We start from the raw sequence: 17,089 nt of genomic DNA on the forward strand, positions 1-17,089 counted from the left end.
GTTTTGCTGTCTCTGCTGAATTAGAAATGGCGGATTTTTATGCACGCAAAAATGACGTATTTTGCTATCCCTATAAAAATAATAGGTGCGAGAGAGCACGATACCTTTTGGGAAAGCTAAATTTGTTAACATGCTATTTCATTTGGGGGATTTTTCATTCCAAATCGTCACCCTTGTCAAAAATTCGTGTGGCTGTGTGCGTTTTTGGTCACACGATTTTTGCAGGGAAACAACCATGATTCAATTACAAGAGGTTTGTTCTCCAACTGACAGCAGAGCTTTGACACTCCCAAATTCTAAAATCACTCCGGGTTGCATTTCTGTAGGAAGCAAAAAGGGGAATAATTTTTCCCCATGATGGTAGGAATGGTAGTATACTAGTATGAGAGGTAGTATGTTAATAGTTATAAATTTTGCATTTAAAGTATATATGCTTACACGCACAGACGAAATAAATAAGTACATATGTATAATCGTATTACTGTACCTGAATAATTGACCTCTCTTATAAAAAGATGATTGTTTAGTTTTTTCAAGACGTTATAGTTTCAGTTTTTAATATTTTCTTTAGTTATTAATGATTTTACAAAATTCACTTTTTACAAACATTTAACAATAAATACATGATTGGTATGCAAAGTTATCCAAAAGGAGCGCGTCCGCGATTGCCGGCTATTGGTTTTTGACTAGTTCGTTGCAGTGCATTATTTAGGACGATTTTGAGGCAAAACCCGCGGATCTTTCCAAATGGCCGAAACGTCGATTTGCTTACATACGTATAAGAAAACTCTTCCCAATATTTTTATTTTTTTGACAACCCTCCCAGATACTCATCCCAACTTTACGATATTGTTCCAGATTGTCAAACATATTATTGACGTCAGCAGTATGCTTCCATATTCATTAGTTGTGGACAATGTGTTATTCTGAAGTCCAGCTATTCAGTTTAGAGGCCGATTATAATAGAGCTTTGCCGCCGCAGCCGATAAAGTGGTAGTAAAGCGTAAACCTCTAGAAGATATTCGCCAAATGGTCCCGGTATAGTCTCAAAAACAAACCCAAAATGATCTAGAGATCGTCCCGAAATGATCACGATATAATGGCGAATTGGTCTGCGGATAGTTGCGAAATGATACTGAAACTATGTGTTTACTTATTTAATTTTCACGGCAGAATAGAACACTAAAATATATTTGATATTAAATACCTGTTAAATAATTGTACAAGATTGCATTTATGCTCACTTTCAATAGCGGCTGTCTTTACTTTTTACCGATTTATTTAACTTCTTTATGCGTTGGTACATTCGTGTTTTGAAAAATAATTTTTTTATTTCGATTCCTGCATCTACGTGCTCGGAACAATCAAGGAGTTTTTGCATATAATTTGCGCATGTATTTATTTGATCACCATTAAAAGAAGTGAATATCGTCTCAAGTCTTTTAATAGTGTTCATAAATTCACTGGACGGCTTGGTTAATGCACCCATTGACACTTCGTCTACATACGTAAAAGTTGCCGTTTTCGTAACTTGGTTTGATAATCCAAGTTTCCTTATAAGGAAACCTGCAATATATTCCAAAGCGTCTTCATGAAATTCGCTTATTGCGATGTCCTGTAGCATCTCTTCTGGAAATGCCAACTCATCCGAAAGTTCGAATTCCTTCAAAACCACCTCTTCATCAGTAAGAATATTTTTAAGGCTTTCCACAGATGTGTCACTGAGGCGAATCCACTCAGTTTCGTCGGACTCTACATTTCCACGACCAGCTAGGTACTCAGTACTGCGTGCTAAAATTAGGTACATATTGTGCTTAAATAAGATAGGGACGGGGCTGTCTTCGGCTGTGCCGAGGACCTCTTACTTTTCATGAATGAAGCCTAGCAATAATCTGATGAAATTTAAAAAATTCATAAAGTCTGAACAATCACTTTGTATGGGATATAAATTATATATACATATACGACTGATTTCTATGATTTTTTTAGACAACAATGTAAGCATCGTGGGAAATGTTAGAAGCTAACAAAATAAGGAAGAAATTGCGAAAATCCTGTCATGTGAAGATAGGTTTTATGGGAGACATATTCTATGAATATGAAGATATCTAAAAAATTTATGACTTCTTTGCGTTCAATGAGACAGGCAGAAGGACATTGTAAAATCAACTAAACTCATCATCCTCATCAATTCTGAACACTTATTGCAGAATCTATCTTTTTTCCTTTAAGCACATAGAATTTTAGAGGTTCGGAACAAACTAAATAAACCATTCTTTTTCATGAAAGGTGTTAAAAGAAATAATTGTGAGATGTTACCTAGCAAATACTTTCGTAGTCGGTATTTAAAATGCATAGGGCTGGGGTTGTCAAAGAGGCCACCTTTTGCACGCATGGCGCCGAATAAATGCTCAAGAATGTCTTGATTTAGTCTGTATGTTAAAATATATTGCAGACCATAACTCTCCCTCACGTAGTCGTACAACCCCCTTAGTGCATTATTGCTCATAAGAACCCCTTTTTGAAATGGTAGCAACGACCGGCGACCATGTGCTCTCATGTTTACTATATATTCGTCCATTTTTGCCAAAATGTGCAACTGCTCAAATATTTTCATTCCGAAAGGTTGCTTTGCTGGATGTGATTGGAGCGTGCTAAACTTAGTGTTAAACACGTCGAACCAATCATTAACCGTCGAAATGAATTCGGCGGTTTCCACAGGATTGTATAAATCATACACCGTCGAATGGCACTTGCGACACTATGCGAAAACAGTTGAGCAGCCAACTTGACTTGTTGACGACCAGCGTGGTGGGCTGTGAGGTGTTCTTCAGTTATTTTGTACGAAATCGATGCATCTGATCCTGAGGTAAGAGTGACAGGGGTAAGAAATTTGCCAAAAACATCGTAACCGGTGGTCAGATAATGGTTACGGATAAGTTTTAGTAAGTGCGGAGTATCGGCAAACACGAAAACCTTTCCGCTGATGGCCGGATTTTGGAACCATGGTTGCTCTGAAAAAATATGTTAAATATATGAACTACAAAAACAAGAAATATTTAAATAGACAGTTCAATATACCAATCGTAACGTTTAGCTCTTTCCAAAGAGAAATATTCTTTGAGCCCATGTCGGAGACAACTCCGACCACTGTATATCCCACTGCTTGAATTTTTATTAATAAGTTTTCCAAAATTTGTTTAGTTATTTTGCAGTCATATGCACAAAAAACTGGTTGCTTCCAGGATGACTTTAATCCGCGCACTATTCCTAGATGTACGTTGTTGGAGGGTTTCCGAAGTGTGTCTTGCGCAGCATCGTATTCATAAACGGTTTGAACTTTCATCTCATCGAAACTAAGAATACATAACCGGTCTGCAAGAGGCAGTTGGTTTACGTGTCTCAGAACTCCCAAGGAGAAACCCAAAATTCCTTCTTGGAAGGGCACTTTCAGCAACCATTTTCGAATGGTTGATTCACCTGGCAATAGGAATCCACTTTTATATAAATGACCATATGCCCTGGGGCTTGCAGCATGAAGCGCAATGGCGGCAGATATATCTTCCCAGTCCCAAACAGTACTTCTTGCCGAATTAGATAATTTCTTTACTTGGCCTTTCGTGAAAATTGAAGAAATTCCTTTCTCAAGTTTTTCCAACTCTTCAACGCGCGCTTTTAAGCTTTTGATAATTTCATCATCAGGGGATTTAGATCCACTATATATGCTGACTCTTAAAGGATAAGTTAGTAGACATTTTTTTTTTTATTTACTGAATATTTACTCTGTTTGGGTTCCTATGTCGATACTCTGAGGAGAGTCTTCGAGTAATTCCACACGCATAGGTAACGCGTCGTTTGCTAACTTTATTCGTTTGGAATTTGGTTCTGATAAATAATCAGCCGAACTAAAATGTAGGATACAAATTTTCGAAGATTCGCTTAGGAGCTCTCCGCACAATTCGGACCAGTACATTCTCTTTAACTCATTCTTGGGGACATGTAACATCTTAAACCCCTCTTGGGTCCAGGTTCTTCTACACAAAGTACAGCTTGCTTTCGGCATTTCACATTTACTAAATCAATAACAAAGTTCAGAAAGCTAAGACTTATATATATAATGATATTAAAGAGTTAATATATGTATTAAACGCGGTTTATTTGTTTCAAATGCTTAAGTAGTTACTTAAACTCAATCATTTCCTGAAACAACATTCTACATTTATTCAGGTTTATGTGCGAAAGACTGAAGTGTGGGTCCTTTATTTTGGATAAAGGTCGCAATGTCTACTGAGGAGTACAGGGATATTTTGCGAAATGTTAAGCTGACATATGAATGGAAAAACATGCCACTCACATTGAGTTATAACCAAGATAACGTACAAGACATATTTTTCGGTTGGTATCTCAGTGGTTCAGGAATGGAATTGTCACATGTATGCAATGGCCAAGTCAAACCCCTGACCTCAACCCGATTGAGAGCTTGTAAAAAGGCCTTAGGAGAAGATTGTCATCCTTTTAATTTCAAAACAATGACTTATTTTAGCAGAACACGAAGGATTGGGATGGGATAGCACTCCATTGGAGATCTTGCAAAAAAATTTATTAAAGCCGTGCTCAATAGAAAAGGAAAAGGTATACAATACACTTAAAATGTCCAGAACCGGTCGCTCACCGTCCCAGTGGTTTTGGATGGGTGTCCTTTATTTTTGATTAATCTGAAAAATGGTCACGAATAAATTTTAAATTTATGTTTTACAATTAATTGTCTTACCTCTAACTAAGCAATCGAATGCACAACAATTAAACTGCAGTAGCGGGTATTTCCTGATGCTTAACACCTGCAAAATGAAGAATAGTTCCTGTATATTGCTTCACTATTAAATTTTTGTTTAAACTTACCAATTTTCATGTGATGAAAACAGTTTTTTTTTTTCAAAAGTAAATAAAAATTACAACGTCAAATAGATATAAGTGTTGCTGAAATATATTTTTATTCTAAGATTTTGCCTTTAAGTCCTTTTTTTAAACAAACTTGCCAAGAAGCAACACAGTCAGGGAATGTCAGTTCAACTTGGGAGCAAGATGGCCGCAATTGTCAAAAATTTTGGCTGTCGAGCAAACCTCTTGTGATTGAATCATGGTAAACAACATTGTGAATAATAACTAAGTGTGATATCTTCTGCATAAACGTCAAAATTCCAAAGTGATTGGATCACCTGATTTGTAATTGACTATCGCTGTCTCATTCTGTATCTCTTTCTATCACCCGCTGAAGATAGGCGCCGCCATATTGAACACTCTGTCAAAAAGCTAAAAACATCCTGTCCATAGTGTACCTATACAAGTGTGCCAGCTAAGCGATAAACGTCAAAACTACAAACAGCCTCGATTACCTGATGCAAATCGCAGGGCTAGAGTTGCATTTTTGGTACGCAAGATACTTCATGATGAGTTGCATTTGATAGTTTAATAAAACTTTGTAGTATTTATAGACGAAATAGCCTGCAACAATGCGGAAACATACGGAAAGCAAAATTTATTCAAATTGGAGTCAAAATATAAAGCGCCACACGAGTAACATGGAAAATTTTCACTTCTAAGGCTGTTTACACAAATGCATAAGGGCAAAATTATATAAACGCTTTGGTCGCTTCAAAGCAAAGGTAACGTACGGCGTTTCATTGTTTTTCGTCTGGCGTTGTCAAAGCGTAGGCACGCAACCAAAGCATTTATGTAAATTTTTCGATACTTTGCCCGACGGATGAATTAATGAATGCAACACAACCAAAGCGTCTGTGTGCAAACAAATCAAACTCCTATATGACACTACTTTATTTTCCATTCTTGTATTTTCTCTTACATTTTTTGTCGAACGAGCCAATAAGGTTTAGTACTGGTGTAGGTGTGTGAACTATATTTAAAAAAAACTAACGAAATACAAGAAAAATACAACATAGTTCATTAAAAACAATCAAGCCAGTTTGTATTTCGATAGGGTTGTTTGACATTAGGTTGTTTTTATTAAGTTTTTCTGACAAATGAAAATTTTGTTTTTAGTTTCAAAATTTTGCGCATAAAAACACAACTAAATTCAAAGTGTAAATTGTGTATGCAAATGAGTTTTAAATAAGTGTACATTTTTCAGTTTTTCATAGTTAAGGAATTGACCTCCAGATTCTTTTGTTACACAAATATAGTGAACTTGGGTACAGAAATTCAAATTAAAAAGTTTTTCACAATAATTTGAAAAACTCCACGTTTTCTCTGCTTTTTACACTTAAAGGAGTAACCCTCCATAATAAATTAAACTTTTAATGAAAATCAATAACTCTGAACTGAACACTTTTCGCCATGATATAAAATTAAAATGCTGTGGAACAGGAGCAACATTTTTGTGACTACATAAACCCTGTTTCAATCTTTTACGTCTCTGCACAGAACCCTAACTGACCGTTTTCAACCGAAACAGTAATGGCAACCCAGATTTTCCAGTTATGCCCACTTAAGCGAGCATAGTACAGGTCTACAAGTAGGATATGTAGCAGCGCGCACATACACCGCCACGCTCACCTGATAAAATACTTGTTCTTGTTCGTGTTTTGTGTGGATGCTATTTGGCACTGTTGTACTTCTTAGGTCCAAGAAAAGTGTAGTAGCTGCTAACGAAAACTGTGTAAAATTTTTGTTGCAAAATTACAAAGAAATATCCTTATTTACTTTCAAATGAGCACTTAATTCCATCTCTCTTTAAAATCCATATGTTTTGGACAATTTTAATTAACAAATTGTGATACTTTATTACCGGGCACGATTGCTAAGACACGACCAAAACCGTTGAGGGGGTATTAATAGACGCGTTTTGCCTCGCTCCCAATAATTCGACGGCCACCGTGGTGTGATGGTAGCATGCTCCGCCTATCACACCGTATGCCCTGGCTTCAACTCCCGGGCAAAGCAACATCAAAATTTTAGAAATAAGGTTTTTCAATTAGAAGAAAATTTTTCTAAGCGGGGTCGCCCCTCGGCAGTGACTGGCAAGCGCTCCGAGTGTATTTCTGCCTTGAAAAGATCTCAGTGAAAACTCATCTGCCTTGCAGATGCCGTTCGGAGTCGGCATAAAACATGTAGGTCCCGTCCGAATGTCCGCCACTCCTTATTTTTTAGGATTTACTCGATGTAAACTGTGAGGTAGTCACTACTTTTTTTTGGGCGAGATGTTTATAAATGTCTTCTATACATTTTCATGGGGTATTTGTGTTTATTTTTCCGACTGTATTTAATAAATTATTTAATTCTCTTTCCAAAAATCACGTTTGCAAAAAGTGACAACACCGCATGGATAAATGGGAGGCAATTCAAAAATGTCCATCATAAAAAAGTAGCGACTACATCACATCGAGTAAGTGCCTAAAAAATAACAAGTGACGGCTCTTATTATATTGTAACTGCTCAAACATCGACAGTGGCATCTCAACTGGAATCGCAGGATATACGCATAACGTCCAAGATGGAAGAACAGAAGACATATATGGCATCCAAGATGGAATCACAGGAGACACGTATTGCAGAAATGTCATCTGAAATAACAGCGAAGATTGAAGCACAAGAGGCACGTATATCCGAAATGTCGGCGCAAATTTCAGCACAGATATCATCGCAGATCTGTGCTCAACTGCAAGAGCAAGAAGGACGTATTTCCTCGAAGTTGGAGGCGCAAGATACAAAAATTTTACAGTTTGAAGAAAAAATGTAGGCCGAGGTGGATGCTTTGAGAGGACGTATGGAGCAGTTGCAACTAAATCGCCCAGCAGTTTCAACGAGTAATCCAAAGGTAAAACACCATCCTTTGACGGTTCTGTTCCTTTCCAGGTCTTTAAGCTACAATTTGAGAAGACCGTAACAGTGAACAACTGGAATACTGAAGATAAAGTTGCCGCACTCTTCGTAGCATTGAAAGGATCTGCTGCTGAAATCCTACAGACTATTCCCGAGAGAGAGCGGAACAACTACGAAACATTGATGAGCGTTCTAGAGAGGCGATAGGGAACTGAGAATAGGAGACAGATATACCAAATTGAGTTACTGAATCGCTTCCAGAGGCCTGGTGAAACATTGCAAGAGTTTGCGTCGGATGTGGAAAGGCTGACACATTTAGCGAATGCGGACGCTCCCGTGGAATACACTGAAAGGATAAAGATTCAGAGCTTTATAAATGGCATACGGGACGTGAAACAAAGCGAGCTACATACGCAAACCCAAAACCAACATTCGCAGAAACGGTGTCACAAGCTCTGATTCAGGAAACAGCGTCGCCTCTGTGTAAGCCAGTTTCCAAACCACGCCGTGTGGAAGTAGAAAGGCCAGAGTGGGTAGACGCAATATTGGAGGTGCTGAAAGGGTCGCAAAAGCGTAGTGGAAGAGTTATCAAATGCTTCAAATGCGGGAAGCCCGGTCACATTGCACGTCATTGCGATCTTGGTCCTAATAGTTCCAACAATGTGGGTGGCCGTAAACGCAAAGCTGGAGGAGATAAGCAAGAGCGTGTCAGATGTAAAGAACGAAAACTTGCCCCAGCTATTGAATGTCCTGTGATATCTGTGTTGCAAATTGGAAGAAAATTGAGCAGTCTTGCCGTCGAAGGAAGGCTGGATGGCAAGGAGCGTGTACTGACTGTAGATACGGGCGCATCTCATTCCTTAATCCATCTGACTTGGTCAACAGGAGAGTAAAACCGTTACCGTTACGGAGCAAGGTTGCGTACGGTCACTGGCGAGTATAATCAAGTCCAAGGAGAAGTGGTATGTGAAGTATTAATTGGAAAGGTCATGGTTCTACACAAATTCATTGTGGCGGAGATTGTTGAAGTCATATTTGGAGTGAACTCCTTAGTTGACCATGACATCAGATTATGCGGTATAAGAACCAGGATGTGCCACTTAGCTTCAGTTTGGAAAATGGGTTCAGCAGTAATCCAGTACTGGTGGAGAAGAGTTGGCAAAGAAGACCACGAAAGTCAAAGGTAAAGGTTGATGGAACGAATGGGTCAAAAAAAAGAAATCAAAAATACCTGCGAGAGAACCACTGGCATTGACAGAACCAAAGGGACGCACGAAAACGACTGAAGGAATTTTCCAGAAAGAATGCAACGGTGGTTTCAAGCCAGGGCGCACCGCTGTTGTGAAACGTGGGAACGATACTGATTATGCGAAGTAGTTCATTGGCCAAACAACAGAGTGTGAAGGAACGAACCAGGGTAATGAGTAGTATGATGAAACACAGGTACGATGAGAACAATAATTCGGAAGGTTTCTTGGCGGAAGATTTGGTACTGTTATACAACCCTCACCGGCGGAAAGGTGTTCCATCCAAATTTGGTGCAGTTGGGAAGGCCCGTACAAAGTTGTGAAGAAGATCAGTGACACCATCCTCCGCATAGTAGTAGAAGAGTGGTACATTTGGAGATGCTAGCAGCGACAGGATTTTTCGTGTATTTTTTTCTATCTAGGGGTCAAGCTGCCATAAAGAAATGAGTCATTAACCAATGTATGAGTAATTATCGACTATTTTTCAATAAAATTGCATGTTTTACTGTATTCTCAATCGATATACATATATGCACATAAATCGTGCTAAATCATATTATCATTGTCTCAAATGACCATTGCCTTTTCATCCTAAAAAAAATTTCCATATCGAAAAACCACAATTTCGCCTTAAACAGTAACGGTATGGCAACGCTTCTGAAAAAACAAACAAACATTATAAAACTTCAAAAATCCCCAAAAACGTCAAAAAATTTTGAGTGAACTACCTTCTTTTTTGTATCATGTAGTAAACAACATTGTGAATGATAACTAAGTGTGATATCTTCTGCATAAACGTCAAAATTCCAAAGTGATTGGATCACCTGATTTGTAATTGACTATCGCTGTCTCATTCTGTATCTCTTTCTATCACCCGCTGAAGATAGGCGCCGCCATATTGAACACTCTGTCAAAACGCTAAAAGGTAGTCATATTGAACATCCTGTCTATAGTGTACCTATACAAGTGTGCCAGCTAAGCGATAAACGTCAAAACTACAAACAGCCTCGCTCACCTGATGCAAATCGCAGGGCTAGAGTTGCATTTTTGGTACGCAAGATACTTCATGATGAGTTGCATTTGATAGTTTAATAAAACTTTGTAGTATTTATAGACGAAATAGCCTGCAACAATGCGGAAACATACGTAAAGCAAAATTTATTTAAATTGGAGTCAAAATATAAAGCGCCACACGTGTAACATGGAAAATTTTCACTTCTAAGGCTGTTCACACAAATGCATAAGGGCAAAATTATATAAACGCTTTGGTCGCTTCAAAGCAAAAGTAACGTACGGCGTTTCATTGTTTTTCGTCTGGCCTTGTCAAAGCGTAGGCACGCAACCAAAGCATTTATGTAAATTTTTCGATACTTTGCCCGACAGATGAATTAATGAATGCAACACAACCAAAGCGTCTGTGTGCAAACAAATCAAACTCCTATATGACACTACTTTATTTTCTATTCTTGTATTGTCTCTTACATTTTTTGTCGAGGGAGCCAATAAGGTTTAGTACTGGTGTAGGTGTGTGAACTATATTTAAAAAAAACTAACGAAATACAAGAAAATACAACATAGTTTATTAAAAACAAACAAGCCAGTTTGTATTTCGATAGGGTTTTTTGACATTAGGTTGTTTTTATTAATTTTTTCTGACAAATGAAAATTTTGTTTTTAGTTTCAAAATTTTGTGCATAAAAACACAACTAAATTCAACGTGTAAATTGTGTGTGCAAATGAGTTTTAAATAAGTGTACATTTTTCAGTTTTTCATAGTTAAGGAATTGACCTCCAGATTCTTTTGTTACACAAATATAGTGAACTTGGGTACAGAAATTTAAATTAAAAAGTTTTTCACAATAATTTGAAAAACTCTACGTTTTCTCTGCTTTTTACACTTAAAGGAGTAACCCTCCATAATAAATTAAACTTTTAATGAAAATCAATAACTCTGAACTGAACACTTTTCGCCATGATATAAAATTAAAATGCTGTGGAACTGGAGCAACACTTTTGTGACTACATAAACCCTGTTTCAATCGTTTACGTCTCTGCACAGAACCCTGACCGTTTTCAACCGAAACAGTAATGGCAACCCAGATTTTCCCGTTATGCTCACTTAAGCGAGCATAGTACAGGTCTACAAGTAGGATATGTAGCAGCGCGCACATACACAGCCATGCTCACCTGATAAAATATTTGTTCTTGTTCGTTTTTTGTGTGGATGCTATTTGGCACTGTTGTGCTTCTTAGGTCCAAGAAAAGTGTAGTAGCTGCTAACGAAAACTGTGTAAAATTTTTATTGCAAAATTACAAAGAAATATCCTTATTTACTTTCAATGAGCACTTAATTCCATCTCTCTTTAAAATCCATATGTTTTGGACAATTTTAATTAACAAATTGTGATACTTTATTACCGGGCACGATTGCTAAGACACGACCAAAACCGTCGAGGGGGTATTAATAGACGCGTTTTTGTCTCGCTCCCAATAATTCGACGGCCACCGTGGTGTGATGGTAGCGTGCTCCGCCTATCACACCGTATGCCCTGGGTTCAACTCCCGGGCAAAGCAACATCAAAATTTTAGAAATAAGGTTTTTCAATTAGAAGAAAATTTTTCTAAGCGGGGTCGCCCCTCGGCAGTGACTGGCAAGCGGTCCGAGTGTATTTCTGCCATGAAAAGATCTCAGTGAAAACTCATCTGCCTTGCAGATGCCGTTCGGAGTCGGCATAAAACATGTAGGTCCCGTCCGGCCAATTTGTAGGGAAAATCAAGAGGAGCACGACGCAAATTGGAAGAGAAGCTCGGCCTTAGATCTCTTCGGAGGTTATCGCGCCTTACATTTATTTATTCAATAATTCGAATATTTTTTCGCTTTGAACTATAGATAACAGGACAAAAGGCGTCTTTTTATTTCTCTTTCCACACTTTTGGACGGGTTATTGCAGTCGACCTTGGTTTCAAAATGTTTTTCGCGGAGAACTTTTGAAAGGGTAGAAAAACTTAGCAATCGTGTTTCTATTCTTAATGCTGCTATAACTACGCGTCCTCAGATACCCCAATTCAAGACTTCTGTATAATTTTCTGTAGGACGCATATAGGTCCAATACATTTTCATACTATATTCGTATAAAAAATTTACCATCACGGCAACCCATATCTGATATTCTGCTCCTTTTTTGTTTCCCTGCGTCGCTTTCCACGACAGCAACCCCGGTAATTTTGACACTTCGTTCAGTGTCAAACGCATGTTCCACGCAGGTTCCACTGAGTTCCACACTACTCTGACACTGACCGAAGTGTCAAACGGCAGTGTGTTATAAAGAGAAAGGAATTGCTTCCTTCTCATACATATCATACTTGGAAACCTGTACTATGTAAGCGAGTGTCTGTCAGAAAGAAGTCAACACACTTGTACTTGTACACTATGATCCTGTCAGGCAGTTGACAGATAAGATATTACAGTCATCATTCACAATGGTAAACATTGTTTACTATATAGTTTGGCAGCTTAAGTAGAGGTTATGTTGCGAATAGAGTGGACGGCAGTGTACTAGGCGGTCGAATGTCATATAATGACGGAATGGTGTTCGGAGATTTTTCAAAGTTAAAAAAAAAAATGATAAAAGCTTTAATATAAATAAAACTATTATTTTAATAACAACAAAAACGCCATATATCAGGCATTCTTAACCAACGAAACGATATCATTTCGTTACGATAATCAACGTTAATAAACGAAACGAAATGACTTCGTTTCGTTTATTAACGTTGATTATCGTAACGAAATGATATCGTTTCGTTGGTTAAGCATGCCTGCCATATATATTCTGTATACATAAATTTGTAAGGATTATCTCACTTTAAAATTTGAATTAAATAATCTAGTTTTTTTTGAAACTCAGTCGAGAACTGTGCGTGTGAATGTGCGAATTTTCACCGATCAGCTGTTAGTTGCGCTACTTGGTAAAATTTACAATGATGGTAAACAATGCTTGATCCTATCAACACAGGATAATACGAATGTCCTGCTTTAATCCTCTATAGAAATCAATTTGAGGCGTTTGAATATTATTTTTAAGATGGAATTGAAAACGAACATTTTATTGAATTCAATAAAAGCACTAGTGAATGAACTTGGTGATTCCTCCTCATCATCAACGGATAATGAAACTGATATATTAATTGGACGAAAACCGCTACCTAGAGTAAAAAGATTTGTGGAACATAAAGTGAATAAATATTCCGACGAAGAGGTAATGGTAACGTTTTACAAGACGTTGCATCAAAAATGGTAATAGTCTAGTTGAGGGGTCGACTGCTAATACGCTACCAAAAATATCGAGAGAGGTGTCAAACGACGCGTCTTGACATCAGTATTAATAATCCGAAGGCGGAAAATAAAAATTTTAACGCGTTCAAAAGATATTAACGAAAAACCGAAAAAAGACCCGCGGGTACCTCCGAAACCGGGGGTCGGATCCATAGTGTTTTTGCGCAGAACACCTTTCTGCGTTGGCGGCCTTCGGCCGCGATTATAAAAAATAACCCTGGGCTACGCCATGCCAAGTCCGGTTGTGTGGTATAACCGTGGCTACCGCCACGGTGATGCACAATTTTTTTTGGGGGTACTAACACAACAACAACCACATGGAAATCGCCAACTTCAAATGCAAATATCTCCGGACAGAGATAAAATTTTTCTTTTCCGCCATCGGATTATTGTTCTCGAGATTAATACGCTTCGTTTGACACCTCTCTCGATATTTTAGGTAGCGTATTAGCAGTCGACCCCTTAACTAGGCTATTACCTCAAAAATTACCAAAAGGGGGTATCAAAAGGCGCGTTTCGACCTGTTTTCAGAATACGAAAGCGGAGGATAAACATTTTATTTCTTCAAAAAACCAGAAAATGACCTCGAGTGGATCAGATGTCGGGGCCCGATCAATAAGTGTTATGCACAGAACATCTTCTGCGTTTTTATGAAAATAGGCCTGGGTGGGTTTAGGGAACAAAATTATATTCGCGAACACCTGCTGCATAAGTGTAAAATAAATCCACATGCAAATATGAGCTGGTTATTTGCTTATATCTTTTGACAGAAAAAAAAATTTATAATTTTTGTTTGCAGATTCTAAAAACGGAGGTGTAGCAGTGCTTCGCCTCATCCAATAGGTGCGACCGATCATAAATTGTCATCAATATCCTCTAACTGGAGTCCAAGGAAACTTGCTGTTTCAACAGGGGTGGACCATAATGAGAGGGGTGTTAGAGGCGTTGGTTCCACATTACAATTAAATATATGGTTGGTGTCATATGGGGACACATTGCATGCAGGGCATACTTTTTGTATGTTGTTGTTGATGTTGTAGCGATAAGGTTTCTGCCCGAAGGCTTTGGGGAGTGTTATCGATGTGATGGTCCTTTGGCGGATACAGATCCGGTACGCTCCGGTAACACAGTACCATTAAGGTGCTAGCCCGACCATGTCGGGAACGATTTATATGGCCACATTAAACCTTCAGGCCATCCCTCCCTCCCCACCCCCACGTTCCATGAGAAGCTTGGGGTCGCCAAAGCATCGTCTGTTAGTGAAACAGGATTCGTGGCGGACTCCCGTTTCCCTGGGGAGTGTGCGGGTCCTCTTCAGCAAGTTTTGGGTACTGTTCTTTGAATACTGGATTCACCGGGCAATTCCTGGCATAAAGGTCTGACGCCTGTTTGTGGAGTTCACTGAGGACCTGCTTGTGTTTTCTTGCTTCATACGGCTGAGTTCTCAGGTGCCGTATTTCCTCATAATGCCTACGGAGATGACTCCTTAAGCCCCTACATATCTAAGGTACATTCGCCACCAGAAGGAGTTACTATCGTTTCCTACGCCGATGACTGCACAATAATGGCCACAGGCCCAGGCCCACAGATCGATGTGCTTTGAAACAGAATAAACGGCTACCTCTCTGATCTCTCCAGTTTTTTCGCCTCGCGAAACCTGGCATTATCACCGACTAAATCCTCCGCGACCTTATTTACAACATGGTGCCTTATTTCCTCAAAATGCTTACGGAGATGACTCCTTAAACCCCTGGGCGGTGTTGGCTCATCAATCAGATGTCTGTTGGGATGCCCAGGTTTCTGAGTATTCAACAGGAACTGTTTGGTTAGCATCTCATTTCTCTCCCTGATGGGAAGTATTCTCGCCTCATTATGTAGAAGACAGCCCGTGGCGGTTCTGAGAGCAGTATTTGGCAAGCCTATAGCTTCTTCCAGTGAGTAGTTTTTACGCTTGGCGACCATATAGGGGACGCGTAGCATGCAATCGGTTGGACAATTGCTTTGTAAGTGGTGAGGTCGAAACGTGTCTTAACGTGTGATAATTTTTGATAACAATTAAGTGGTGCACTGTTTTGTGAAATACTCCTGAGGTAGAAAACTAAAGTTAAAATTAATATAAATTGTTTCTGGATTGCTTTTATTGCAGTTCAAGAAGAACTTTCATATCAGTCGTGAACTCAGCCAATATCTCGTAGACAAATATGCTGCGAGCTCCTGGCACATTAAACGAAATTACAAGGGTGGTAGGTTGCAAACGCCTGCTGAAGCCCATGTGCTGGCATTTTTATGGTATGATCCGTTTGCTGTTCAAATGTAAAAATTTATTAAAAGTATTTATTTTATTGTTTCTAATTTAGGTTTGCCGCAAATAAAACCACTTTCAGGGAAGTTGCAAACTTGTTTGGTATGTCTATATCAAATATCCACTACACATTCAACCGAGTTTTAAACTTTTTTGTCAATGATATCGCTCCAGATGCAATTAGATTTCCTAAAGAAACCCACGAAAAGGAAGGAATTTCAAAAGATTTTGAAAATGTATGTATGTTATATTTTTCGGTAATATAAATGCCGGGATAATATCTTTGTTTTATTTTTAGATAGCTGGATTTCCAAACGTATTGGGCTGTATCGCCGGAATTTTCATCAAAAGTAGAAAAACCAAACCCAAAGTTCGGAATAGTGATACAAACCGGCATGATAGCGTGTGCATCACTTTACAGGGGATATGTGATGCGAAATTACGATTTTTGGACGTATTCACTAGTGTACCAAGCAAAATACATGATGCTGTCGACCGTGATTTATCAAGTGCTTGCGCTCCTCACTATCATTTGCTAGGTGATTTGGCGTATCCCCTGACGGAGTATTTGCTGACCCCATATCGAGATTATGAAAGTCATACAGAAGCTCAAATAATATACAACACTAAGTTACACAAAACCAGAGTTAAAGTTGAAAACGCCTATGCTTTGCTTAAAGCACGCTTTTGCCAGCTAACACGCTTAGACTTCCACAACGCGAAGTCTATGGAAAAGTTTGTTATAGCATGCTGTGCTCTTCATAATCTTTGTATTGAAGGAAATGACTGGTTTGACTACAACGACGCAAATAAGACAAAGGAAGACAATTACAAAAGTTTCGCAGGAAGTAATAGTACAGAGCAAATAATTACACAATGTGGACAACACAAGCGAAATGATATTAGAAATCAATTTTATACTTGGTATTAAAGATTAATACTTGTGAATATACAATAATATATATTATGTTGCTAAAAATTTGTCGACTGCGAGCTGTGTGCATACCTTTTGTGGTACTAAAATTATATTATAGGTTCGTGTGTAACAAGCGCATAAACTTCATCGACAATATGTATTTAGCCCTTTTTAATACATTTTCATAAATTTATAAAATGATTGGTTTGCAACAAATTAGTAAGAGTTTGGTGGATGTTGTTGAGCGCTTCCATTTTCTCCTTATGCCGCCTCTCCCTTCCTTCTTCTTTTCGTTTCGCTATCTCGAGCAACGTTTTCTCTATAGATTTCGTTTTTGTGCCCGTTTCCTTCTTGCTCATATTGATCAGTACTTCAGGTTCAAACGCCTCAAACTCCTCGAACTCCTGCTTGAATTTTTTCCTTTTCTTTTGGGGTCTGAACTTTATTATGTT

General features: G+C 38.5%; 2 protein-coding genes across 2 annotated transcripts in view; one reads left to right on the forward strand and one right to left on the reverse strand.

The window, feature by feature from the left end:
- Window positions 1–12,646: 12,646 nt before the first annotated feature.
- Window positions 12,647–16,717, forward strand: LOC137249675 (putative nuclease HARBI1). The gene is made up of 7 exons (XM_067781406.1): window positions 12,647–12,692; window positions 12,975–13,070; window positions 13,134–13,342; window positions 15,566–15,708; window positions 15,777–15,823; window positions 15,896–15,957; window positions 16,020–16,717. The coding sequence occupies exons 1-7, from the start codon at window positions 12,662–12,664 to the stop codon at window positions 16,650–16,652; spliced, it is 1,221 nt and encodes a 406-aa protein (XP_067637507.1). The 5' UTR covers window positions 12,647–12,661; the 3' UTR covers window positions 16,653–16,717.
- A 58-nt stretch (window positions 16,718–16,775) lies between these two features.
- Window positions 16,776–17,089, reverse strand: part of LOC137249679 (uncharacterized) — a 6,698-nt gene continuing 6,384 nt past the window's right edge. Inside the window, exon 4 of the mRNA XM_067781410.1 lies at window positions 16,776–17,074. Within this exon, the coding sequence (XP_067637511.1) occupies window positions 16,820–17,074 (255 nt within the window). The 3' untranslated portion in view covers window positions 16,776–16,819. The remainder of the gene's footprint in view (window positions 17,075–17,089) is intronic.

This window comes from Eurosta solidaginis, chromosome 4 (assembly GCF_040869045.1).
Source record: "Eurosta solidaginis isolate ZX-2024a chromosome 4, ASM4086904v1, whole genome shotgun sequence".
NCBI lineage: Eukaryota > Metazoa > Arthropoda > Insecta > Diptera > Tephritidae > Eurosta > Eurosta solidaginis.

Excerpts from the sequence above, each read along its gene's own strand:
- LOC137249675 (XM_067781406.1), top strand. The coding sequence starts at position 12,662 with ATGACGGAATGGTGTTCGGAGATTTTTCAAA. Across the intron at positions 13,071-13,133 it reads TGGTAAAATTTACAATGATG|AAATCAATTTGAGGCGTTTG; the intron begins GTAAACAATGCT and ends AATCCTCTATAG. Across the intron at positions 15,958-16,019 it reads TTTCAAAAGATTTTGAAAAT|ATAGCTGGATTTCCAAACGT; the intron begins GTATGTATGTTA and ends TTTTATTTTTAG.